At 42.3% G+C, this 27,957-nt stretch overlaps 3 protein-coding genes across 7 annotated transcripts in view; 2 read left to right on the forward strand and 1 right to left on the reverse strand.

Annotated features, from left to right (window-relative positions):
• Positions 1-27,957, reverse strand: part of LOC6593658 (BTB/POZ domain-containing protein 9) — a 72,137-nt gene that overhangs the window by 20,847 nt on the left and 23,333 nt on the right. For all 3 annotated transcript variants that reach the window (XR_003408628.1, XR_003408629.1, XR_003408630.1), the window contains exon 2: positions 19,537-19,728. The gene's annotated coding sequence lies outside the window, so the exon portion shown is untranslated. The remainder of the gene's footprint in view (positions 1-19,536; positions 19,729-27,957) is intronic.
• LOC6593360 (BTB/POZ domain-containing protein 9) lies at positions 1,277-27,940 on the forward strand. The gene is made up of 4 exons (XM_026987721.1): positions 1,277-1,387; positions 1,496-1,698; positions 1,758-1,998; positions 26,569-27,940. Exons 3-4 carry the CDS (start codon positions 1,776-1,778, stop codon positions 27,450-27,452), a joined length of 1,107 nt encoding a protein of 368 aa, XP_026843522.1. The 5' UTR covers positions 1,277-1,387; positions 1,496-1,698; positions 1,758-1,775; the 3' UTR covers positions 27,453-27,940.
• LOC6593359 (sodium-dependent nutrient amino acid transporter 1) lies at positions 17,437-25,926 on the forward strand. 3 transcript variants are annotated; one of them, XM_026987717.1, is made up of 8 exons: positions 17,437-17,938; positions 19,241-19,319; positions 21,473-21,562; positions 21,623-21,947; positions 22,445-22,691; positions 24,394-25,135; positions 25,200-25,476; positions 25,546-25,926. In XM_026987717.1, exons 2-8 carry the CDS (start codon positions 19,299-19,301, stop codon positions 25,788-25,790), a joined length of 1,947 nt encoding a protein of 648 aa, XP_026843518.1. In that variant the 5' UTR covers positions 17,437-17,938; positions 19,241-19,298; the 3' UTR covers positions 25,791-25,926. The 3 variants fall into 3 exon arrangements, with proteins under 3 accessions (XP_026843518.1, XP_026843516.1, XP_026843517.1); XM_026987715.1 differs by lacking the exon at positions 22,445-22,691 and adding an exon at positions 23,969-24,260; XM_026987716.1 differs by lacking the exons at positions 19,241-19,319; positions 22,445-22,691 and adding an exon at positions 23,969-24,260.

Genomic DNA, 27,957 nt, shown 5'->3' on the forward strand with positions numbered 1-27,957 from the left:
TACCGAAAGCGCCGAAAGCGGCAAAAAAAAATCCATTAGCCTGTCGCATATTTCCAGGACATTGCCTACTTAGAGCAGTTTAAAGTTTTAAGCCCTGCAATGGAGCTGTGAATTCCGTGTTGCGGGCTAAAAGTGAATACAATTCCGCAAGTGTTGCCAAAAAATACAACAACAAGAATCAAAGGGATCGCCCTTTGGGGCCAGTAGCGAAATGTGATTGAAAAGGGATTTCAGGATGGGGCTGGAAGTTTAAAGGAAGAAAGGTTCATGTTTTATTGGAAGAAGAAACGATACCTTAAAAGACGCCTAATTAATGCAGCTATACAATTTTGCATTTAAAAGCGTAAGATTCCCCAGATTTTAAGCTGGAGCATAGCTGCATTTATCAGCTCTTTAAAATGGCAATATTACTTAACATAAGTTATGTTAAAAAAAAAAATAAAACCAACCTCTGAAAAAAAATTATTTGAAAATTTAAATAAATTTCAATTTAAATTAAAAAAAAAAAACCTTGCAATAAACAAATACTTTTTGTGAGTTTTTAAATCCTAAATTTAATAAAAAAAAAAAACTTGGCATAAAAAAAGCAAAATTCATAAAAAAAATGTATGGCGCCAAGTCTATAAAAAAACTCGTTTTGGTTCGAAGCGTAAATACGGTAGTGGGCGGGGCGAAGTTTTCAAATATACTTGTAACAGTGACATATCACAGAAATCTGGATCCAAAACATCGTTGCTCTAGCTTTTATAGTCTTTGAGCACTAGGCGCTGATAGGGACGGACAGACGGACATGGCTCAATCGACTCGGCTATTGATGCTGATCAAGAATATATATACTTTATGGGGTCGGAAACGATTCCTTCTGGACGTTACACACATCCATTTTCACCACAAATCTAATATACCCCAATACTCATTTTGAGTATCGGGTATAAAAAAGGCACGAATGAGAGAGACAAATAAATGGTAGAATATCATTAGGTATGGACATAGATCGAATAACTAACGGCTCTCCGTATCGCAAGCGGCGCTCGAATACAAGTGCTTCTAACCCGAGTGACCAAACCAAACCCTGTTATTAGTATACCCTGGACGAGAGCCAGCGAAAATGTGTGTGTATGTGTTTATAGGTGTGTATTCTTTCTAATTCTCTAAGCTCCACACACGATCAGCGACAGCCGCTGGACCCAGAATTTGCTGATTCAGCTCTCTTATCAGAGTCTCGGAGCGAGAACAATATCATTTGGATTTCAACAGTCAGTGCGTTCGGCATCGTTTCATTGAATCCCACTGCGTTTTTGTAGGTCTATAAATTTTGCCGGGCAGATCAACCTCCGTAATAAGCCTTTAAATAAACTACAGAGAAACGGATGAAAGCTATTACCACGTAATTTGTGAAATTCTAATTGATTTAAACAAAATAAATATTCATTAAAATATCTCATTTCTATCGATGTTTGGCGTGTTAAATATACATACATATATATATCGATAGCACGATAGCGATTTATCGAAATTCAAGAGTAACTCGAAGCAAAACACCGACTGCCGCTGTGCCGACTTGTGAAGTCAAAGAAAGGGAAACCTGAAAGCCTGCATAAATAGAAGCAGCAGAAACTGACACAAAAATTGCCAAACGCCACAAAAAGAGGAACAAAACAATCTGTGCGCATACATTTTTCAAGAAATTGAAATAAAGTGAGTTTATGGAACACAAAGAATACACGTTTAGACATCATTTTTTCCATTCCACACAGAAAGATCCAGCGACGAAAATGAGCAGCCAGAAAAATCAAGGGACCACTGTGGAAAACATCGACGAGATCGACAGCTTCGTCGCGGACATGGCCAGCCTCTGCATGAACGAGCCCTACTCGGACGTGGAGTTCCTGGTGGAGGATCAGCGGCTGCCGGGCCACCGTCTCGTTCTGGCGACGCGCTCTGAGTACTTCCGCGCTTTGCTCTACGGCGGTTTGGCCGAGTCGAACCAACGGGAAGTTCGGCTGGACGTGCCGCTTGAAGCCTTCAAGTTAATCCTGGGATATCTCTACTCGGGGAAGATGCCTCTGTCCACACTGGACGTGGACACCATTATCGATGTGCTCGATTTGGCCCATCTTTACGGGTTGCAGGCCGTCGAGACGGGCGTAGACAAATACCTGCAGCAGAGTCTTTCTGTCAGTAATGTGTGCACGATCCTGGATGTCGCACGCCGCAACAATCTCAACCAACGGGCTGAAGAATGCCTCAATTTCATCGACAACAATGGCTCCGATATAGTAAAACATGATTCCTTCGCACAACTGTCCAAGGAATCAATTGAGGAACTCCTGCGACGGGACAAGTTTGCGGCCCTCGAAATTGATATCTTTCGAGCTGTATGCAAATGGAGGGACAACCATCCGAGCGAGGACTTCAATACGGTGGCTGCGCTCGTACGTCTCCCGCTTTTGACTGTCCAACAGCTGCACTATGGTCCGAACGACCACTTTTGTTGGCCAAAATTAATAACTCCCGAACGGAACAAGATTTTTTCATTTAGTTTTTTGTATTGGATACATATAATCAATAAGAAATGGATTTAAGAAAAAAAATGGGTGTGGCACCGCCCCTTTTTTTAATAATGCATATTTAAATTTTTAGTTATAGTGAAAAAAAGTATTAAGCATATTTTATTTAAGAAAACGGCGTTGCACGACTAAAAAAAATTTTGATTTAAATAAAAATAAAATCGTTTAAAGGTTTCCGTAAATTATTGCCGAAATCCTTGTCTAGAAGCAAGGTTAACGCCTCGTTTAGTGAGATATGTGCCGGCTTTCCGACTGGGTCCTGTACAGCCTTACGAACTTAGTTAGCATATTTGGACATAAAGATAAATGTATTATAACAAAGGCTTGTGGCCAATCCACATATTTTCGTTCAAACATCTTTGAATTTTACCGGCATTTGTTCCGGTATGTTGCCAAACGGTAACAAATTTTCTTGCTGGTATCTTCAAAAGCTTTATTAATTTCATATGATATGTCGCCTTAAGATCCGTTTTCAAATAATTGATAATTTTACCCTTCTCTGAATTCCATTCGGCAAACAAATCTGCATTTTCGAATTTGAGGTTATGCTCTATTAATGCAAATTCCAAGAATTGTGGTAAAAAGTGGCATTTCTAACTATATACATTTCAAAAAGAATTTATCAATCTACGACACAGAAAAGGTTTCAGGGTGGGACTAGGTAGGACTCACTTTGTAAACCTTTTCAAAAATTAGTTTTCATTACAAGTTGGCACATGTTGAAGGCCTCACTTTAACCTTCAATTACGAAGACATCAGAACTACTAGAGACAGTTAAAAACTCAAAACACGTAGTAAGAACCCGACAGATTAAGATTCATCAAAAAAATTTAATCACGTCTTGGCGTTTTTCAATTTTTGAGATATCTAAAGTGGTTATTAATTTGCCACTTTTTCCCTTCACGTGCTTTACTATAAAAACAGTTGGGTTGCACAGCTGATTTTGCGAATGTGGCGCCATCTATGGAAATTTCTGGTACGCAGATTTAATGGTCGATCTTTTTCTAATGCGAAGCGATCAAAACCAGGTTTCAGTTTTGACTTTGAAAAATTAGGTTTTGGCCAACAAAAGTGGTCGTTCGGACCATAGTGAGCTGGTGCAAGAGGTACGCCCCTCTGGCTTATTCGAGCCGGACCAAATATTCAACGCCATTGGTCAAGCGGATACCGGAAAGAATCTGCCCTACCGTGTCGTCGTGTTGCCGGGGGAGAATGTGGCATCAGGGAAACATCTTGCGGGACGTTTCCTGGATAACCAAAATCGTACAGTCTTCGAGCTGAGAATCCTTTCCCCAATCAACTTAATTGAATTTATTTGCGAATATACCCCATTTAATCGCATCATGACGATCGAAGTGCATGTTTCTTGCGACCAGACTCACTGGAATTGTGTGGGATCGAAAAGTCCTCATGGAAACGCGACACATAACTTCACATTCGAAGAGCGACCCGTTCGCTACATTCGTGTGGGAGCTGTACCTAGTGGCTCTATACATTCGGTATCTTCTCTGACAGCCATGAACAAAAAGTAGCACTGATTCTATAGAATCATCACATAAGTATGTACATTTTTGGACATAGCAAACGATGGAAAATACTAGTTTCAGGGAAACTTCACAGCTTAGGATAGATCCATTTAACTATGGAGAAATTGCAACCCTTCAAAAACTCAACCTAAGTGGAAGTTAGAGAGATCTATTGGCCAACCTGGCACGAAAAACGGTGAGAATATGGTTTTTACCTGCGTAATCCCTTTTTTTGGGTGGTTTTTCGTGCCGGGTTTCGTTAGTTAAATCGATCTAGAAGGCGCTAACAAATTTAAGGAAGCTGTTGGTATATATTAGATTAGATGTTAGATGTAATAGATAATAAAAGATATCAAAAACAAATACAGTATTTGAATAAAAGTTAAATAAATTTAAATCTCTGGAAAATTCTGTATTAGATGTTTGGTATATAGATAGTAGATAAATGGATATATTTCATCGTAAAAGCTTTGATGAAATGGGGCTTTTCAAGAAATGAACAAAAAATGATCTGTAAATACATCATCTTACATCCAAAAAATACACTAAAAAAGAACAAAAAAACAATTGATTTAAGGATTAAATTAAATCATACCATAGCATTCATGTTGCTGGCATGACATTTGATTTTCTGAGAAAGTCATAATGGATTTCGTGTCCCCGGTCATCTGTAAATTGTAACCTGAAGCCACAGCCCGGTGAGGGAACCCCTAGGACAAGCCCTGGAACCGAATCGTAGTCAGCCCCTCGAGGAGGGGTAACGGGCGTGGCAGACGGGGAAGGATGGACGGGGGCACGAAGGACAGAGACAGTCGACAGGGGCAGAAAGGAGAGACTCAAGAGGATGCCACGCAGGACAAGGTCGTACAGGATACTCTTACAACTAAGGATCAGGAAAACTAGGAACCACTCGTGTCACGCAGGACAGGAATCATCCACAAGGGCAGGAATGAGCGGCCCAACTTAATGCCACGCAGGACAAGGCCTTCCAGAATCCTCTTACAACTAAAATCGGCAAAGCCAAGAGGCTGTAAAACTAAGCAGCAGACTGTGGCAGGCGGACGGATCAAGCCGGACCTACGGAAAGAAGGATAAGAGTTAGCTCATCAACCAATAGAAACTGAGCAAGGGTAAAGAAAGTAACAGATACCCGGATCACCACTATCCCAGGGAGCGGGTTGCGTGGTGCGTCTACGGACGAGGTGGCCCCGGAAAGGGGGTTCCGATGATGAGCCGAAGTTCGGGTCCGGGTCCAGGGCATTGGAGACAGCTGCCAACGTCGGGGAAGGCGGGACAAAAGCGAATGCCGCCCGTGCGCGGTCTACCGGCTGGGGAATCGGATGATCCCTAAGCCAAACAACACGACGCCTGACCTGGAAGTAGAAAGGGCCATTAAAAATCAAAAAAAAAAAGGTGAACAGAAGGAAAGCTAACAAAACCCCGGGGCACCCCAGGGTTAACGCGGCGAGAGGCGCGGATAACTTTCAAAACGGTAGCGAGCAGCGAGCGAGAGCCAACTGGAGGAGCCCAGAGAGGGGCGGCCATTGAAGCGGTCGTCCACGCATTCGACGCGTACGGCCAAGAGAAAGGAGTCGTCGGCACGCACCAGGGGAAGGTCGACAACACGGCAAGGAGACCAGCAGTCGACAAACCCACGGGAGCGAGGAGCCACTACCGACGCAGGCCGAAAACGTGGTCGAGGAGCCGCAGCCAATGCAGGCACCAATGGGGGCACCACGCGCCAGCAACGAGCGGGACCCGAGGCGACGAGCACGGCCACAGGAGCCAACAGGCCCAGCGGCGGCACCCACAGTCGGGATGGTGCCCAAAGATCCGCTCAAGGTGACGACCGACGACGACGCGAAGAGGCCGGCGAACGCGACGATGCCCGACACGACACTGGGGGCGGTGGCAGCAGAAGACGGCGCGAAGACGACGACGGAAGCGATGGAGGACACACTCGCGGAACAACGCTCACCTGAGCCATGGGAGCGAGGTCCCTGGCAATGGCCAGAGCAAGAGGCCAAAGCTAGGCCGACAGACGTCGTGCCCAGGGGAGCGGGCAGAGGCGCGCCGGCCCGAGCTGCAGCGTCAGGCATCGTGGCCCCAGACGGGGCCGGCTGACAACCCACGGTGGCAGCCCATCAAACGCGAGGAGTGGCCGGCCGTCGTCACGCGCTCTCTCGCGCGGATGAGGCCAACTTCGAGGAGGGTGAAGCGCCTGGTCAACGACGGTGGCGTCCGGTACCGTCTATCGGTGTCCACCGATCGGCAGGAGGTGTTCCGGGCAACACACTGAATAGAAGAGAAGAGTAGAGAAGAGGAATAATGAAAGAAAAAGAATTAAAAACAAAAACGAATAAAAAAAAATAAAAGAGAAGAAGTACATGGTATTTACCTTTCAGCAGAAGAACAGAGGGGCATCGCTAGAAATAATCGGTAAAGTATGAATGAATGCGGCGGAAGGCGTGAAAGAGAGTGGAAAACTTACCCGAAGCATCCAAAGGGCCGCCGGAAGGCCTGCGCACCAGCGGACGGCAGAAAGGGAAACCGGACAGGCACAAGAAAAACAAACAAAAAACCCGGAACAACGTCCATTGAGGAATTCGCGATGCGAAAGTAGAATACGCACGCCGCGAGATATCGAGTAGATCACAAAAGCGCCCCTACGCTTTATCGAGTGGATCGTAAAGGCAACTCTACGCCATATCGAGTAGGTCAGAATAGCGACCCTACCCTATATCGAGCGGATCACAAGAGCGCCTATGCGAACTATCGACAAGGTGAAAACGAATCGATCGCTCACATCGGAGAGATACGGCAACACCGCACTGGGCGAGGCCGAGGGAGGGCGCCAGGGTGCAACCGGTTCGAGAACAAAGCGCGCGCGCGCCGTTCGCGCGGGGTTTTTGAAACGTCCCAAACATGGGACGCGGAGAATCGGGGTTTTCCGCCAAGCGAACGCGTTGTGTGAGGATTGAGAGGCGGACTCGAGCATACAGCCCAGAGCCAAAGGACCCAATCCCTTGAACCAACGGTGCCACGCTTGGAGTGCATCCCACAGGGAGTGAGACACCTTCGGGCCGAAAAACCAAGTGAGTCAAGTGAGAGCGAACGCGTCAGGCGCCGACTGACGCTGGCCCCAGTCAGTAGAGTCGGCGGTGCCACGCTTGGAGACGCCTTGGGGGGTCCAGGGTGGGTCACGCTCACCAAAAACGCAGAGGAGAACCAACGGTAGAGCCAGCACCGGAGTCGGAATAGCGTAAGATAGCTCTAAGATACCAATAAAGCGTAGTTGTCATATCAGTACAAAACCCAACCCGTGCCTTCTTACTAGTCGTCGGGGCAACATACAAATATTGTTGCAGCGAGCCCACCGACCGCTGAGGCAGCCCAGCTGAATCGGTTCGTCACACCATTATTGTCAGCTTTAAATTCAATTCCGCGGTGAGTATGAAAGCCCCCTTTTCTGCTTCCTTCTCCTAGAGATACGAGTATCGTTTGACTCTGCATAGGCCCCCTGGATGCGCCCCTGCCTGGGATTGATGTGACACCGCACACACATAAAAAACGTAAAAGAAAAAAAATATTAAGTACAAAAGAAGGGAACACAGCAATTCCACTCACAATCCACATATTGTAGTTTCCAGCTGTTTTGATCCGAACTGAACTCTCTCCCGCGATAGGTCGCTCTCTGCCCACCGCCCCGTGGGGCAGGAGCAGCCAGCAAAGCCTCATACAAATTGCCGAGAAATCCTAGCAATGCCAGAGATGCTAACAGGACCCCAGGACCATGCCGTGCCACATACACGGATTCTGTGAAGAGTTTTTTTTCCTTCCCCCCCCCCCCCCCACAAAAAGAAACGGTTCAGAAAAGTTCCTCAAAACATGCGTGGGTGTATGTGTGGGATGTGTGTGTGTGTGTGTGTGTGTGTGGATGGACGTTTGTTTGGCTGCTGAATCAAATTGAAAAATTCTACCCCCTCACCGCCCAACAAAGTTCCCTACAGCGATGGGGAGGAGGCACTTCATACAAAAGGAAAGGTATTCAAATTAATTTGAATGTTTGACATCCAGGAACTAGACCAATTAATTACTTTTTTAGAAATTTTACAACTATTTTCATAAATTATTTGGCTTTAACTTTTTCATATATAAATTCAGAATTAGTTTTCATTCGAGAATTTTCCAATTTATGGTTTTTTGTTTTAGAAAAAGGCGTGAGAATTTGTAGAAAAATTGAATGTATAATTTGTAGAGAAATAATATTATATTATTAATTAATTAATCTTAAGTCTAATAAAATATCTACTGAGTTTTAAAGTCAGGCCATGCCTCTGGCTTAGCACACCATGCATATACCCTTGTTATAATGATACCCATTAACCGTATACAGAGAACCTTTTTTGGCATGTCAGGGCCAACAGCGCAGCGGCAGTTGCCATACCAACAATAATTCAATATATAATTTGGCATAGAAATCAAATAAATGCAGAAAAAATATATATATATAAAAATAAATCAAAAATGTCAAAGCTCACAAAAGGGGGGGACAGGGACAGGGACAGGGACAGGAGGTAGAGGGAGCGAGGACTTTACATCCCAAACGTTTGCTATCTATAATAGCCTTCAAATAAGTATAGGGAACCCCTCATTCGTACATATATATGTGTGTGTGTGTGTGTGTGTGTATTCCATTGACATACGGATTGTATGCATATGTACGAGTATATAGTAAATACAAAATATATCAGTTGTGGCGAAATCAAAATGCAAATGCATGTTCTGCATATTTAATGCGCGACAGAAAATACCCAAAAAAAAAAAGAAAATTAAATCCAAATATTTCCAAGGATAGCAACGATCATTAGTATACCCTGGAAAGGATATTGGAGTATTACTTAATTGCAGCAGCCTTTTTGCTGGTGTAAATATATGCATAAATAAATCTTGATATTCTCTCGATTTATAGAACAGCCTACAAAAGATTGTTACGGCCGAAACTACCTCTAGAGTGACACCAAAAAAAAAGAAAAAAAACATATATATAAATATAAAAAAAAATTCCCTTTGTTGCCACGCAGCTGCATCAACACAATAGCGAGAAAACTTGCAACCAAAACTGCGGCGGGCACCCACTGCTGCTGCAGCTCCCTGCTTGCCCTAAAAATCACGCATGACAAAATGCCAAAGTGGCAGGCAACAACAACAACAACAACAACAACAAAAATATGCAGAAATACAACAATCAAATATTCGAAGGAGTTTTCAACGGGTTTTCCAAAGGCCCCACCCCCACGGCCCTTCGCACAATACTTTCACCCATTTTTCGGCCACAGCAATGACTTTTTACAATTTTTATATGAAATGAACCATTAAATTGAATTGGCATTAAAATTATGTGCATGCTGTTGAGCGAAATAGGAAATACATACATACTATATGTACATATAGATATGTACATATATATAGAAGGAGAGGATGTGAGGCAGACAGAGAGGGAAAGAGAGAGAACGAGTGCTTTTGGCACTTTGCATGCGACTAACCGAAACCCATTCCGACTTCGGAGCTATTTGCATTTTTATTACAACAACTGGCAAAAGCAGTTGAACGAACGAGCAAAAATTCAAATAAATGTTTGTTAAGTATTTTTGAATTGAGTCTCACACAGAGCCACACACACACACACACACACACGGCGGTAGAAAAACGTTTGGATCCTTGCACCTGCTGCTTCTCAGTCGCAACAACCGGAGAGGAGAGCAAAAACTCCCTCTGGCAGCGACAGATGTGGGCACAACAAAAGGCTAAGAAATATATCAGCAAATGCTCAAGGAATTGCTCTTGCAAGACTACAAAATACCAAATGGTAAATAATTGTAAGGGACAAACCCCAAACAATATTTGATAGTCCACTCACCCCGAGGGGCCTCAAAAATAATTGAAATATATTAAATCCATGAATAGTAAATATTACTTAGCATTTCTGTAAGTGTTCCTAGCGAAAAAAATTAAAATAATAATTTTTACGTTAAGGAAAATCGTTTTAAAGTCCCAATTCCATATTCCCTATCCCTTAAATATTTTTGTTTTTTAATTTTTGAAACAAAATTTCTAAATTTCGGAATTAACCGATATTCAGGACACCCAAAATGGATGCATTTTGGTCTAAAACATGAGCTGAACAGCATTTTCTTTGCCAAAAATGATTGAAATTCATTCAAAATGTTTCTACAGAATTCAGCATGTGGTGAAAAGGAACAAAGTGAGAAACACACTCGATTTGCCATCGGTCATCAAATAGAGGTGCAAATATTGAGAACAAAACGTAATCACGGTCTGAAAGGAATATTGAACATAAACCGCTAGATGCAGCAGCGCTCCTCGGTTAATTTTGCCTGAGATCCGCTTATGAAATGCTTCGCTGGGGTGTCACTTGGGTGTCGCTTGGTTCTATCTATGCCCCAGTCATTGCATGTCAATATCCTAATAAGTTGCCTGACATCTATCACGAGAGTTTTCCTTACTATAAAAAGCCTTGCCATACCAGTTTTTTGCAAACAAAAGAACGTCTTGAAGTCTTCTTTGCCTGGGCTTTAAATTTGACACAATAAACTTCACTTTTCCTCCGCTTAATATGCTTCAAGGAAGGAGGGAGAACTCTGGCATCCATATCATTAGTCAGCCTGCAACAAGATGCTTGCCACAAACAAAAACAAAAAAAAAAAAGGAAAAAAATTATCAATGGATAACCGAATGCAACACCAATGCCTGAGGCAGTGGCAGTGGCATGAGGAGGATGAAGCAACAGCAGCAGGAAGAAGAGAAGGAGGAGCTCTAGCAAAAAGCCGCCATTTTTCTGGCTTGTTTGACAATTGTTGCGGTGTGGTGTGGTGTGGTGTGGTGTGGTGTGGTGCATGGAACATGGTGCATGGGGGCATGGAACATGGCCGCCATTCATCGTCCGTTCGTGCGGAGCAGCAGCCGGAAGCAGCGGCAGATGTTGAACGTGACCATGACAACGATTCCATTGCAACCCAGAGAGCGAGAGAGAGTCTGGACTGGGACTCGTTCCCCCCGGACACTCCGGACACTCCGGCCACTCCGGACTCTGGACTCTCTCCGGACTAGCGCTGTCCGTCTCCATCCAACCACTAATGCCGTGCTAGTTGTTATAGCTGTTGTTCGACTCAAAGAGGCATGCAATGCAAGTTGTTATAGTTAGCTGACTCTTGTGGTGCGTGCACTTGCCAAGTTTTCCCCACTCCAAGCCCCAAACCCCCACCACAAGTTTCCCTCCCCCACCCCTCCGCTGTCAAATGAACTTCTCCACCGCGTTAGTGGGACAACTTTTCAATGAAAAATTTAAAGATACGTACAACATTTCCAAGTGTCATCCGGTAGGTATCCTTTCACTTATTCCACCTTTTCCAAGACCTCATTTTGCCTCACAAAAAAAAAAAAAATAAACACTTGAAAGGATTCCCGGCTCAGGCAGCAGACAAAGCAGCAGTTTTTTTTTTTTTGTCTTTCTTGTTTTTTGTCTTGGTTTTCCCTGGCTAATTGTTTTCGCCACGCTGGGTGTGAAAATTGGAAAATGTGTCGGAAGGCTGAAAGGTGGAAAGTGGAAATCGGAGCTCGCTTCGATGCTTTTCTGCCAGACGACAGACTTCTGACTTGTGGGGCGACATTATGGGCGCCCCTTTGATGGGGCGCTCGCGCCTAATTAGCAATGAGCCGTCACAAATTGTTTGTTAATTAAATAATGACAAAACATAAAAAGGATTTCGCATTTTCTCATTAATCGTTCCAGTCTTTTAACACACAAAAAAGGGTTCAAGTGGCATCGAACCCAATTGACAGACACTCCAGGTACGAGTGATTGGGTTCAGTGTTCGAAAGGGATGAAAAAAACAACTTTGAAAATGGTTAAAGGCCCTAAAGTGCTCTAGTTCTTGAAAGTCCATTAATTTACTTTAATTTAATTGTGGCAAATATTCGTTTGATAGGTGTAATCCTAGTTGTATTGTTGGCTATTGATCTATGAATTTTAGTGTTGGTAAAGAATATTTGTTTTGAAGGAATTGTGATAAAATGAATAAAAACTTATGCCTAAAATATCAAAAGACCAAAGAATTGAATATTCCTTGCGAGAATTTGTTAAAAGTACATAGTGTTGGTAAACAGTTATCAATAAAGCTGCAGAGGCATAAATAAACGTAGATTTAAAAGCCATAAAGTTTTAAAATAAATTGTTTTACAATCTTTTTGCTTTATTCTTGAGATCATAAAAGTTATCTCTTTGATTTCTTTCCAAAGAAGTGGTGGTAAGTTGGCAAGCCTTAATAGTGTTGGTAAGGTGACCAAAGTTTTCTTTTGCAGAGGTCTCATTTTTTTGAAAACACCACTCCCTAAAGGTCCCATCAAATCTCTCTTCATAAAATCAAAAAGAACAACAAAACTCCGATTGACCAAATGCCACAACCCGTCCAGCCCCGCCCCGCCCCATTGGCAAATTAAAATTTCGAACCAATAAACTGCACTGCCAACTGACTTTTCCGAGGCCCCAATTCCGTATTTGTCCTTTTGCTGCGCGATGGCAAATTTTATGGCAGCTGCAATGCAATATGCAGGAAGTCGAAAGGCGGTGCCCCCAAAAATCGTAACCGTCCCGCTGCTGTCGCGGGTCATTAGAGACACGCCGCGGCCGCATGGCTCTCCACGACTGCGAGCCACTCATAAAATACAAACAGGCAGTCACAGGACAGTCAGAAACGATGTCAAGTCGGGAAGTCGGGAAGTCAGGGGAAAGCAGCAAAATGCGAAATGCAAACCACAATTGATGGGCCGGCAAAATGCGTGAGGATAACGGCGCGAAGGCAGAACCCAACCATTGACCAAACAAAAAACTATTCAAACTATTCCTGCATCACCCAAAAATTATGCGATCTTTAGAGGGAATTAATCGATTGTATTTTGGAGGAGCTTAAGGCTTGGTAAATAAGGGAATATTTTAAGATCTTCTGTGGACATGCTCTGATTCCAATAATCTGAATAATCTGGTATACAAGCCAATACGTACTCTTACATTCCTTCGACCAAATGCCACTCTCAATGTCTTTCTCCGCTTATGAGCGGAAATTATAAATCCATTATATGAAACTGTACTTTTCCCCCAAACCCCCCTCAAAACACACACAAAATCCTCGTACAGGACCCAAACGCATTAAATTTTAGAGGCGTTTGCGCGTGTGGCCATAAAAACCAAATGGCGGACGAAAGGAATGAAGGAAAGAAGTGAGAAATAAAGCGAAGAGGCAAAAGTAAAACAAAATGTATAGAAATTCCTTTTGAGAGACAGGCATTGGAATATGTGTTTCCACCTAAAAGTATTCAACAAAAAGTCCCGAAAATTACCTTTTCCTGAATACTTTTTGATTTTTGCAAGAAAGAGCGAGAGAGAGAGAGAGAGAGAGAGAGTCACTCAATTAGCATAATCAAGAGGGTCTCTCTAAAGAAATGCCAGCACAAATATCTTTTGTATAAGGAATCATTTTCAATTAGCACTCATCTTGGGTGTAATTTATGAGATTTTCCTCCAATATATAATATGTGGAGAACTTTGTTTTATGTGCATCGTGGCTATTCGGAGAAAAATAGAGAAGAAAGATCCCGCAAATAAACATTTGGGTAATGCTCACAGTTTTGTCCCATTGCCATGTTATGCAAAAGTTGTAAACGACAGCGGAGTCCTCCTCCTCGTCCTCGTCCTGGTCCTAGTCCTAGTCCAAGCTTCTGGAAATCCTGTTTTATGTCTGGTGTGCTACCACCAACTCTGCTCGGCTCTGCTCAGCTCTGCTCTGGAAAAAGTTGCCGCAGTAATAAAGGAGATTACCTTACACATAACATGTGGAGTAGAGTGTAGAGAGGGTACTCTTGGAGGCAGAGATTTTCCTGGGGAGACACGAGTAAAATGATTTCTGGTTTAGCCACAAAAGCCAAAGGAGCCTTTGAGGCGGTCGACATGGACACATCCTGTCCGCTGCAGCCTCTGGGCCATCGCCAAACCCCGCCGCCCTTCCCAAAAGAAAGTTAATGGAGGACAGCGCCCTGTGCAGCGCCAGGGAAATGCAGTCAAATGTGCCGAAAAATTGCACAACCGAAACTTTCTGATTTTACGGATGAACATTAACCCCTCCACGCACCCCCCAACCAAAAAGAAGAAAGAGTTCAAACGGAGGGCGAGATGATCCGAGGCCAAAGTTCCAAACATTACAATAGAATTAATAAAATGAAATGAACTTTAAAACTATCATTTAAATGTGTTAAAATTTAGAAAAGTTCACTTTTACAGCACTACAACGAAAGGGGAGTTTAAGGGAAATGATCCAGCGATGCGGCACGACTGAGGGGCTCTGCTGCAGGACGCGCAACACGAGAAACCAAGAACCCAGCAAGGATGCTGAAAACAGAAAGGAATTTTATGTGTAAAATCCAACGCTACCTTTCTCGTAATTATCGTTATATTCAATTTATTAAATCAGATAGAGATCAGTGAACGCACTCACGAAGTTCTTCTTTCTCGATCCTCACTCCTCAAGGTCCTCCTCAATTTTCTCTCCCTATTAGTGGTACTGAAATTTATGGCTTTCCTATATGTATTCAAGTATTTAATACCAAATAAATAAGTTATTTCGTATTAAAGACATACGTATGTATGTACACCTATGAAAATATTTCACTACATTCGTGGCACGATTTCTCCAAAAATTCTATGTATATATATAAAAGTAATAACCATAAAACCTGCAGATTGTTCTCTTCCCTGTTCTTCAAGCACTCTTGGCCAAGAATTCTCTTGAACAGGTAAGATCGAAACTTAAATTTGCACCCTAGAAAATTCCTTCAACTCTTCTTGAACTTAAATTGTGAGATTCATTTGCTACTCATCTTGTGCTTTCTTTTGGAGGGAGGGGGCCAGGGCGGCTGTGGGCAATGGCCAAGTTGCACTTACACTTTTCTCATTACGCACACACACACACACACACACACACACACTATGTGGCACACTTGGGCCCATTGTTCCCCATATTTTTGGGCAGAAGGAGCAGGAGCAGGAGACCAGAAGCCGGACTTGTGGCGGCAGAAGGATGAGCAGGATGAGGACCAGTGTAGCAGCGTCTATGGAAAACAACACAAATTGTTATGATAAAAGTTTTTATCAAGTTTTCGTTTCGCTTTTTGTGTGTGTCGTGTCGTCATTGGTCTTGGTCTTGGTCTTGGGTTTTCGTCTGGCTCTGTCGTTGATTTTTCCTATAGAAGATAAGGAAACCTGGGACGAGTAAGGGTGTTGTTGTTTCTCTCTGGACCACTGGAAAATGCATAAAACAATGCCTTTGGGTGCCAAGGGGTTTTCTGTGTCTCATAAAATTTTAACTACTTGCAAAAATACTGCTAACTGGTAAAACTTTAAGCCAAAAATCATTAAGTCTGCCGAAGAATTGTTTCGGTGTTTCGCTGTAGAGATGCGGCGCTCCTCTCTGGATGAGTGTGTGTGTGTTCGCGGGAAGGGAAAAGAGGGAAAAGAGGCAGAGCGTGTGTTGTTGGTGGTTTTGTGGTGGCCAAGGAGTTGCCTTGTTTTATGCTGCAAAATTGGTTGCATGGCCATTTTGCGGTGCTGCTGCTGCTGGGCTGCAAGCAGTTTCTTCTTCTTTTTGTCTTCTTGGTCTTTGTCATTATGACTGGACCTTGGGGACAATATCCATTGCTGGACAGTACGCCGAGCTCCACCAAATGTATGTCCCTCTCTTTCTCTCCGCCTCTCTGTGTGCGTGTGTCTCCCCTTTCTCTGTCGTTTGCTGGCTGGCACACAACTTTTTAATTGCAATTAAAAACTAAGCAAAAGTCTTGGCCAAGGAAATCTTAACCATTTTCCAGTCTCTCTCTCTCTCTCTCTCTCTCTCGCTCTCTGGCTTTTTGGCTGTTGTGTCCCTGCTGCTGCTGCTGCTGCTGTTGGCCCGAAATGAAATGACTGTCGTGTAGAGGAGACCGACAAAACTTACAGATTGCACATTTTTAGTTTACCTCTGTGTAAAATATATTGCAAGCCACAGCAAAAGTTGACCACGTCAACGGTTAACAGCTCAGGGGGAAGTTGTTTAGAAAAAAGGACTGTATAAAAGAGAGGAGAATGAATAGGGCGGAAAAGTGCAGCAAAGAAAAAATGTTACGTACAGGGACTGGATCGATCACAGAGTAAATGTAACACTTTATAAATATTTTAGAACAGAAAAACTCTTATTTTATGTAGGACATCATTAGAGATTTCCAAATGGCTCGATAATGTCTATATGCATTATTTCAACACATTAAAGCATTACATAATGGGCATTTTTAAAAGCATCACAAAAGAGAATCTAGATTCGAACATGATTCAATTTTTTGAAGACTCTTATCTATATAATCCTAAATCTAAACTCATTCGAAATCGTATACCAAATCCGTTATCACAGACTCAAACCACCCGCCCAAAGATCACGCATCAAAGACCCACACCTACTACTCAGCCAAGTCACAAGCCGCATCATGGGAATTTTTAAGGCCATCACAAAAGCGAATCTCATTTCTTCCAAGATTCAACCTTTTCAGGACTTCTTGTTAATAGTTTTCTTCGCCATTTTTCTTCCCAGAATATTTCTATAAAATTGAAGCATAACCTTTTTTCAAATAATCCTATATCTACTCTCATTCCCCACATGATTTACCCTCTCGAGCAGCCATTGTCATTTCTACGCAAATCCGTTATCACAGTCTCAAACCACCCGCCCAAAGATCACTCATCAAAGACACGCACCTACTACACAGCCAAGTCCCAAGCCGCATCATGGGAATTTTTAAGGCCATCACAAAAGAGAATCTCATTTCTTCCAAGATTCAACCTTTTCAGAAATCTTTGTTAAAAGCTTTCTTTGTCACTTTCCCTCTAATGATATTCTTATCAAATTGGTGGTCAACATCTTTCAAATAATCCTATAGCTACTCCCAGTCGAAATCCTACTCCAAATCCGTTATCATAGACTCAAACCACCCGCCCAAAGATCACTCATCAAAGACCCGCACCTACCACGCGGACAAGTCACAAGCCGCACGTTCTTTCAGCCAAGACACATGACTCTCAAACTGGGTCACAACAAAGCTTTCACCTATATTCCGACGCTGTGCCGAGCGAGCCGTTGGATCGCTGGCCTGCCTGTGAATTGAAGTGAAGTCAAGTTCACAATAAAACCATCAAAGCCTTGCCCTGTCCCATTCAGTTGGCTGCTAGCACTCGGCTTGTGTACAGAAAGATACAGCGATCCGATCAGTGGAAAACAATACGCGCCAACCGATTTTTTGGCTAGCGCAATAATAATAACGGGTTTTCGTAAAGGTTTCTGCCAAAAAAAAAACAAAAAAAACCAACAAAGTGATTTTCCACCAAACAAAAAAAAAATAACGTGTGTGTTTAGTGCGAGAAGATGGCCAACAATTGACAAAAAAAATATACAAATAGCTGCATTTTTGGTGGTTTAACATTTGAAATAAAAAGACATAGCCTTGGATCAACAGAAATACCAGCTAAGTGCCGGTTCAAAGCGGTTAAAGGCGGCCAGCTACTTTACCTTTTAACAACAAACTTAAACCACCACCACCACCACAGCTGCAACAACAACAACAACAACAACAATAACCACTGTAAATCAGCTTAAAATTAATTGTCGCCCAAGTGAAGTGAACCGCAAAACTGTGAAGTGAACGTGTAAGAAGCAAAAAGAAACAAAACAGAAGAAGCCGAAGCAACAGGTAAATCACCAATAAATCCGCTCAAGGAAGTACTACAGATCATGCAAATTATACAGTGCGAATCGTCACTATAAGGTTATCTGAACTATACAAAAAAAAATATCAACACTAAGAGCAAGGTTTTTTAGGGTTTATTTTAAAGAGATTATAATGGAGCTGGCAAGGGATTCCTCTCCCTCGAAACGACGGAATGACACGATCTTTAAATATTATGGAACCCCTCAAAACATACTCCAGAAATGGTCTTATTTCTTAAGATTCTTCTTCTACAGGAGATTTTCAAAGGTGCTCTTAACTTTGAAATAATAGGTCTTAGGACAGAACTTGGCTATTGGTTGAATTTCAAATAATTTCAAAGACGGCTTCTCTCATCCATCAGCTTGAACCATTATAAATGGATATTTACTGTAGGTAAAAAGTATCAAGGCACAGAATGCATCTTTAAAATCATCAAAGAACGAATCAAAATCTTTGAAAAAATTACTATTATAATCTAAAAGCCATTAGAAACTGTTGATTAATAAAATTAAATATAATTCTAAAGAAATTTAATTTTAAAAGGTTTTAAAGCCACCAAAAACTATTTAAAAAGGGTATAAATAAATGAGTCAAATAAGCACTCACAGAAGTACCTAAACTAAGGAAAAATAAACATTTGTTACAGAGTAAATTTAAGAACAAACCAGCAGAAGGAACTATTTTAAGTTTCACTTTAAACCGCCGAAAGTACAAAAAAAAACTATTAAAATTCCTCTGAAGTTCTTCGTCACGTAATTTAGTAAAAAAAAAAAAACTTTATAAATATACTCCAACGTTAGAGTATCCCGAGATTCGCATTTCATCAAATTTCAACCCTTTTTGGTTGGCTCTTTCAACTGATGACGTATACGCAATGTAGACACAAAAGCTCATAAATATATGCATATGTATGTATGTATTTTTGTATATTGTGTATATATTTTTGTGATTCGTCTAACGATTCGATCGTTACCGTCTATTTGTTTTGGCTGCCAGCGCAACAAGCTGGTCATATTTTAAAAACACGTTTTTGCATGCTAATGCCTCTCAGACGGTAGTCTCTGGCGGTAGTTTCGATTCAAGTGTTTGTTGACTCTGAACGAAGGTAAAGTTTGCAATGGATTTGCCATGCTATGGATACAAGTACTTGCTAAAACAGACAAGGCATTAAACAAACACAACACAGAGTATGGTAAAGTAATACCTGTATCAAAGGTAGAGCGTGAATCAGGAAATAAAGCGGGCTCTTTATGAATGGAAACGAATATGTTCTGTATCTTTTAGAGACTGGTACCATTAAAACTGTGGGGGTTCCATCTGTGGCTTAAAGCATCATATTTGTATGCTTCCAAATAGGTTTCAGGTGAGCATTAATTACTAGAAATTTTTCTCGGTATTCATGTTTTTTTTAGGTCTTTTTTAAAATATAAAGAAATTGTTACAGTAATAAATGTATAAAAATCTTCCATTATTCCATTCAGTTTCGTTGTCTTGTCTACACTTCTCGACCCTTCTTTTCTTACAAAAGAAACCGATCGGATCGTAAATTTAAAAACCAGTTAAAACTGCTATTAACTCACCTGAACAACTGCTTGACATTCATGACGTCACTTGAGACATTCTCTTAATTCGATTCCAAGAAGCCTCGACAAAAATTAAAAGAAGAATAGATCTTGTCTCTGGGTCTGAGTCATCCCCAAGTTGGCGGAGGGGGGGGAACTTTTTTAGAACACTTTTAACAAGCAACGAGCAAGGAGAAAACCAGTTTTATTCTGAAAATAAATACAACAAAATAATGAAAATAATTTAAAGCGGATTTAAAGACGTCAATTTGTTTGGGGGGAATTTTTGTTGCGTTCTGCCACAATTTGCGTGCGGTGAATAATTTTACAACAATTTCTATACGAATATTTAATGAATCAGAATTCAAGATGAGTTTTAATAGCTGTAAAATATGTGTTGGCTAAACCCTTTCAATCGGTCAATGCCAATCCGACTAGACCCTAGTGTTTCTTTGCTTTCTTTATTTTCTGCAATAAGATTTATCAATGTCAATATACGTTCTTAATTAGGATCGTAACAGGTCTGTTATCTACATTTTTCGCACATCAATCTGTCAACAAAGTGCATTTACAACACAAGAGATACGAATATTACCTGAAAAACAATCTGTTGCAACATTCGTAATTAGATTTTTTGTTTGTACAAATTTTACGAGTATCATATAGAGATTGGGAGTGTGGCATATAATAAATAGACTCTTTCTAAGGGTTCTATAAACATTTACAAGGACCTAAAGATCTGTTCCGCTTTCAAATTTCTTGAATTTTTCGCTAAAGATATAAGGAATACTCAAAGGGGAAAGATAATCCAAGCGCTAAACGAAATATACGTATATTGGATCTTCGTTAAGACTTTCCTTTACGTCTTTTACATTTAACGGGGTTTTTTTAAATTTATTTAACAGTAACAGCGCTTTATTATAGATTTTTCTATGAAATATTCACTGAAATCCCCTTGTTGTAATCATCGAAGAACGAATTACACTATTTCGAAATTAATAAAATAGTTTTACAAATTTCATTGGTATTATTCCAACAATATGTAAACAAGTTGAGAAATTCCCGATTTTCGCATTCCATTAGTTCCATCAATTATTCTTTGTGACTCACGCAATAGTAGAAAATCAATTGCAATTATTTTGACAAACCCTCATAAATATCGATCGAAAATTTCGATCGCGAAACGTGCCCACTTCTCGGTTAAATCAATAATTGCGAATTAATATAAGCGCAAACGTGTCAATATTTCGCGGTAATTGTCAGCCGGTTGCACAGCCAAAGCAACAAATTTATGAGATATAACGATTTTGGTACACAAACGACTGATATATAATATATATCCCAAATCACTTTATCATTTCAGTGAGCTAACAACACTGGTTGGTAAATGAAATAAGGTGTTAATTATATAAATTAATCACATTCAGCGCCTTCTTTTGTTGAAGAAATTTACTCCTTAGTTGGCGAATTTTTACAGTCCTGTTAATTGTTTTATGAGTATTAAATTTGCTCTTAATTTGTTGTAATCTATAGCAGGGCAAAACATTTGACTCTCATTCTGTGAATTTTTCTCCACCAAGACGGAGCCCCACAGATATCTAATGGAACTTGCAAAGCACATATTTCGAGTTGAAAACCTCTTGCATTATCTATGCCAGACAGACAATAAATTGCAGTATCTAAAGGGCCAAGACAGTCGGTCACTCTTTCTCTATATGGCTAACCATTCGTCTAGCCTTATCTCTAGCTCGTGACAGTGACATCATTTCTTATCTTCAAGATCATTTTTGGTTTATCTGATTGTCACTTATACAGCTTCTTTCATCTAATCGTGATCTGAGCGAAAAAAAAGCATATCACAATAGAATTCAGAATTCAGAATTCAGAATTCCCATTCCCATTCAGTTGAACTTGAAAACTCGCTGCTAATAGAACTGTTGACTGTATTTTGCAGGAAACTATGGAAACATCGCATCATAATCACCAAAATCCAGCTTTTATAGGCGACGATGGACGCAGCACAGCGAGCACTGTGGTGATATCGGTAAGCGGTTTGGTCCCGAAAACAAACTATGAGCCAACTAAACATCGCTCTTTCATACAGTCCAACAGTCCGGTGCCGGGCGCTACAGCAGCCGGTCGCGATAATGCCGACCAGGAGGCAGGAGCGGGCAAATTGTCAGAGGAACGTGCCACCTGGGGCAAGGGAGTGGAGTTCCTAATGTCCTGCATCGCCATGTCGGTGGGCCTCGGCAATGTCTGGCGATTCCCCTTCACCGCTCTCGACAATGGCGGTGGTGCCTTCCTCATACCATATCTCATTGTGCTGTTTCTGATTGGCAAACCGATTTACTATCTGGAAATGGTAATTGGTCAGTTTTCCAGTCGCGGTTCAGTAAAGGTTTTCGATTTGTGTCCAGCGATGAAAGGTAAGCGTTTGTGAAAGTTCACTTTTTCGGTTCAGTTCGAGGTTTTGATGCTCTTGCGGCGAAGATACCAGAAGCAGAAGTGATTGCTGTCAATCGATAATTATCGATTTCAAGCGATGCTTTTGTGAATTGTAGACACTTGACGTAGATAGTAGGGAATATTTATACTTTCAAGAAGTAAACGGATATCTAATATAATACGCAAAATTTCAGTTCTATCTGTTGTTCGATAATTATCGATTTTAATCGAAACTGGAAGTTAATAGTTCCAACCAAGAAATTGATCGATTTGAATATATTTTTCTGTAAATTAGATTGGATTTTTTGTTAGCTATGATACCAGTAAGTTATTCAACTTCCACAGTTTAAACCCTCAAAGAATATCAGATTACCCTTCAAGCAAGAGCATAGCAACCAAAAGAACTGAATCTGAACCACGTAAATCATCATTTGTGCTCATCAACCCATCCTCGACACCGCATCTCGTACTCGTATAGGTGTTGGAATTGGTCAGGTTGTGTCCATATCCATGGTGACCACCTACTATGTCGCTATAATGGGCATAACCCTACGTTATTTGTACGAATCGTTTCGCTCGCCACTGCCGTGGTCCGAGTGCCGCTCGGAATGGGAGTCCACCTGTGTCGCCTCCAGTCTGGGTAACACCTCCAAATTGGCCAATAACCGAATGGATATGGATATGCCTCAACAGCAGCCGGTGGCATCCGCCGAGCTGTATTTTCTGTAAGTGGTTTGTATTGTCGTTTGCTGTTGCTGGGGGTCTCGGTTTCGGTCTCGGTGTCATTATTGTTGGTGGTCTCTTTCTGCCGTTGTGTGTGTTTGCTTTTGGGGCATGTTTTCTGGTGTTCTGTGGGTGCATTGTGGGGTAATCTTATCGCACGATACTCTGTGACTCTGGTGAAATCCCGGCACCCAGACTCAACTCAAGTTTATGGGAGCATTCGTTCGCTTTATTGGCATGCGGCACTAATTGAATGAGTACCATACACGCAAATATGGCGCCTAAATTGCCATTAATTGAGAGAGGATACTGGTGGATACCGCAATCGGTCGATGCGATTGCAACAGCCATCAGAGGGTTCAGTGACAGTTGCTCCAATTGGCAAACATCATCATCATTATCATCATCAGTATCATCGGCATTCAATAATGGAGGTTCTTGAAGATTGAATTACTCAATCACTGTACACAGTATAGCCTTGGCATTAACCTTGTTTCACGATGGAAGAAGATCGATTGCATTGCAAGAAAGTACTCCATTATTTTCACCTTTCCTAATGGTAATTGGTTCAATGATTCCTTGTTGAATATTTGTTTGGGAGATAGTTTTAAGAGGCTTATCTTTGGACGTTGCATATCATGCCCACGCCACATTAGGCCAAAGCCTTTAACGCACTCCAACCGACCGATATGCGCTGCTGCATGGCGCGCGACGCTATTAACCGCACCGGGGAGCGGTTCGAGGAACATTAGAGCTCCCTAGAATATTCTTCATTGGTTCCGTCAGAAATACATCGATTCTGTGATTATTGTTCTATTCATTCCGACAATCATCAATCTTTGAACGATGAGAGTTCCATTTGATTTCTTTAGTAAGCTTCTCCTCCAATCCTAACGGCCAATGATCAGAGTTCTAAGATCTTAATCACTTCTTCTTATCAACTCATCAGCCAAAAAAATAGCAACTAAGGCAACATAGCAACATCTTTGAGAGGTTACAATGCCCCAAGAGTAAATTATAAATGACAACTCGTTAACTAAGAATTTACTTAATTTACTTAAAAATAATTTGAACTAAAAAACGTACATTCTATAAAAAATCTTCCATTCCTTCTTTCTTGCACTTTCACTATCATTGTCTTTAATCAGAATCAAAATAATCATAATCATCCTCAAAGCATGAATAACACGAATCTCCCACGCTCTATCTCTCTCTCTCTCTCTCTCATTTGAATTGTGTCTTTAAAAGTCTTTACTTTCTGTATCTGTCATCCGGAAAGGTGTTGGAATCGGTCAGGCACTGCAGGTGTTTATGCTCAGCACATACTATGCCGCACTGGTGGCGATAATTGGTCGATACTTTTATGAATCATTCCGCAACCCATTGCCCTGGGCCAAATGCCACGAGGAGTGGGGTAGCAACTGCATTGATTCCGCCCCCGATGCACGTAATTGGCTTCCACAAGATCCACAAGATCCACAAGATCCACAGGATGATCAACCGATACAAAAAAATTACACAATAAATGATGAGAGTCAACGGGTTCGGACCAGTTCGGAATGGTATTTTGTGTAAGTGGGGGATAGTACTCTCGTATGGTGATGGTTTCTATCCTAACAATGATTTTATTATTGGTGGTTGGTCTGTACCCTTCGATCTTTCCATTAATTTGTGACACTTTTCAATTTCAATTGAAATATTTAGAAAGGAAGTGCTGCACGAGAAGCACGACATCATCGATGGCATTGGTCTGCCCAACTGGGAATTGGTCATTGGCTTATTCGTCGCCTGGCTGTGCGTCTTCCTCATCATTCGACGCGGCGTCAAGAGCTCCGGGAAGGCCTCCTATTTCCTGGCCATCTTCCCCTATGTGATCATGGGTGTACTCCTCATCCGTGCCGTCACCCTGCCGGGCGCCGCCGATGGCATCTTGTACTTCATCAAGCCGCAGTGGGGCAAGATATTGGATCCGAAAGTTTGGTATGCCGCCGTCACGCAATGTTTTTACTCTCTCTCCGTTTGCTTTGGCAACATCATCATGTACTCGTCGTTCAACAAATTCGGACACAATGTCCATCGGGATGCGGCGATTGTCACGGGTCTGGACACGATCACATCCCTGCTGGCGGGCTTCACCATCTTCGGTATCCTCGGGCACTTGGCCCACGAGATCGGCACCGATGACATTGGCACTGTGGTGAAGGGCGGCGCTGGCCTCGCCTTCATCTCGTATCCCGATGCCATTGCAAAGTTCAAACAGCTGCCGCAGATCTTCTCGGTGCTGTTCTTCCTTATGCTGTTTGTCCTGGGAATCGGCTCGAACATCGCCATGACTTCCTGCTCGGTGACGGCCATAAGAGATCGTTTTCCACACTTCAAGCAATGGCAGTGTTCCCTCTTTATAGCAATCATTAGCTTTGCCATTGGCTTGATGTACATAACACCGGTAAGATAATCAATGTAATACTTAAGACTTAATGGCTTAGTTATTGGTTGTCTTTGAACATTAGGGCGGACAGTATATGCTTACCCTAGTGGACTTCTTTGGGGCCTCAATGATTGCCTTGGTCCTGGGCATTGCAGAGCTCTACACCATTGGCTGGATCTATGGCACTGATCGGCTTTGCAAGGACATTGAGTTCATGCTGGGCCGCAAAGTGGGTCTCTATTGGCGACTCTGCTGGAGCATCTTCACCCCATTGATTATGACTGTAATCCTGATCTACTTCTATGCCACCTATGAGCCCCTGACCTACAACGACAAAATCTACCCAGGCTGGGCGTACAGTAAGTGTTCCCTCGAAACACCTTTCACTTGATGGATCACTGATCAATGGTCGCCCTTTGTTTTCCCAGGCATCGGTTGGACCATCACTGCCTTTGGCATTCTCCAGTTGCCCGTGTGGATGATTGTGGCCATTGTCCGGGATCCGGGCAGAACTTTGGGTGAGAAGATCACTGGCGCTTTCACTCCAACGAAAAACTGGGGTCCCCTCGATCCCCTGCTGCGGGAGCAGTATCACAAAGAGATTGACAACGAATTGACCCCGAAGCGGGGTCAAGGCGTTTGGCCCGCCATCAAGCAGAATATTTTTGGTTAGCCGGAGATCTGTACGTATTGAGAGAGCCACCATTGTAAATAGTTTTGTGAATGTATATTTTTTAAGTTGTGAAAAAGTATACTAGAAGATCTTGTATAACTCTTAAGTCTGCCAATAAAGTGAATAAGTATGTAAAGATTTTATTTTTAGCTGAAGCCATAAAAGGATAGGATCCAAGCAGAGACTTTATGATCCCAAAAGTCACAGCAGTCCCAGGGAATAAATCAACAAAAGCCTCAAATTTAATATTCAAACCAAAAGCTTCGACGATCGAAGCTTTTAAACTGACAGAGCAAGAGCTTTTAGATCATTTTGCAACCAGCTCTAAAAATCAACGAATGAATAAACCGTTCCGTTGATTTCGAATTTGGTCTCGCGCACACTAGGCCGGAAAGAGGCCTAAAAGCGCAGCTGATCTAAAATCACTTTCAAAATTTCGATCTGAGATTTCTTTGGGCAAGCACGGACTGCCAGGGTGCGCGGCGCACACGATCGCCGGAGTTGAACACTGAAGTGTTTAGGATGAAGCTACTCTCCGAAATGTAAGCCTTTCTCGGGCAGAAATGCTTGATTGATCAAACAATGCTATAAGCATAGTGTACACGAGAGGTCTACTCGTACCCTATCGATAGTAGATAGTGGTGGGATCTCCAATCTTATCTTATCAGCGCGCTCGTTTCCGCACCGATCATTTTTTAGTTGTTCGATCTGACTAATCGGTCATGCAAGCAGTACTAAATCTGCGGAGCACCGAATAACATTTAATTGCAACGGGAAGTTCCGCTGGAGGTGCCGCTTGAAGCCTTCAAGTTAATCCTGGGATATCTCTACTCGGGGAAGATGCCTCTGTCCACACTGGACGTGGACACCATTATCGATGTGCTCGATTTGGCCCATCTTTACGGGTTGCAGGTCGTCGAGTCGGGAATAGGAAAATACCTGCAGCAGAATCTTTCTGTCAGTAATGTGTGCACGATACTGGATGTCGCACGCCGCAAAAATCTCAACCAACGGGCTGAAGAATGCCTCAATTTCATCGACAACAATGGCTCCGACATAGTAAAACATGATTCCTTCGAAAAGCTGTCCAAGGAATCACTTGAGGAACTCCTGCGACGGGACAAGTTGGCGGCCCTCGAAATTGATATCTTTCGAGCTGTATGCAAATGGAGGGACAACCATCCGAGCGAGGACTTCAAGACGGTGGCTGAGCTCGTACGTCTCCCGCTTTTGACTGTCCAACAGCTGGTGCAAGAGGTACGCCCCTCTGGCTTATTCGAGCCGGACCAAATATTCAACGCCATTGGTCAAGTGGATACCGGAAAGAATCTGCCCTACCGTGTCGTCGTGTTGCCGGAGAAGAATGTGGCATCAGAGAAACATCTTGCGCGCCGTTTCCAGGATGAGCAAAATCATATAGTCTTCGAGCTGAGAAACCTTTTCGCAATCAACTTTATTGAACTTATTTTCCAATATGGCTCATATAGCATCAGGTTCGAAGTGCATGTTTCTTGCGACCTGACTCACTGGAATTGTGTGGGATCGAAAAGTGTTAATGAAACCGCGACACATTGCTTAACATTCGAAGAGCGACCCGTTCGCTACATTGGTATCAGAACTGCACCTAATGTACAGTCTCTGACAGCCATGTACAAAAAGTAGCACTGTGACTTTGTGCATCAGCAGCGACCTCTGAGTGGGGAAGGTTACGTCCTTTGATGAAAGTGAAAGGTAGTCGAACCCATCTCTACTCTACAGGAAATACAGACTTTAGTAGCCGTATAAGTATATATGAATAAAATGCACAGCATTCCAATTTAAAAGACAATCAACCAGTTAATGGAAACCAAGTGAGGGGAGTACAAGAAGAGCTGCAAATACAGTGAACTATTAGAGCAATAACACAGTGAAATAATGCTATAAGAACAACGATTGCCTGTTTGCTTAGCCTTGTCCCTGCACATTCACTGTGGTGCAGCCTGTCAGCACACAATTTCCAAGATTCCTATTTTCTATTTCTTACACGCGTACAATTTCACCCAATCAAAAGGAAAGATCAACTTCGGCTGCCGAGGACATACATACATACATACATAGATACAATCTTTCATGGTAGATACATATGTATGGCGAGGGGATCCGAATGGAATCCAGTGTGTAAAACGTA

Source organism: Drosophila persimilis, unplaced genomic scaffold (genome assembly GCF_003286085.1).
Source record: "Drosophila persimilis strain 14011-0111.01,24,50 unplaced genomic scaffold, DperRS2 tig00000124-arrow-pilon, whole genome shotgun sequence".
NCBI lineage: Eukaryota > Metazoa > Arthropoda > Insecta > Diptera > Drosophilidae > Drosophila > Drosophila persimilis.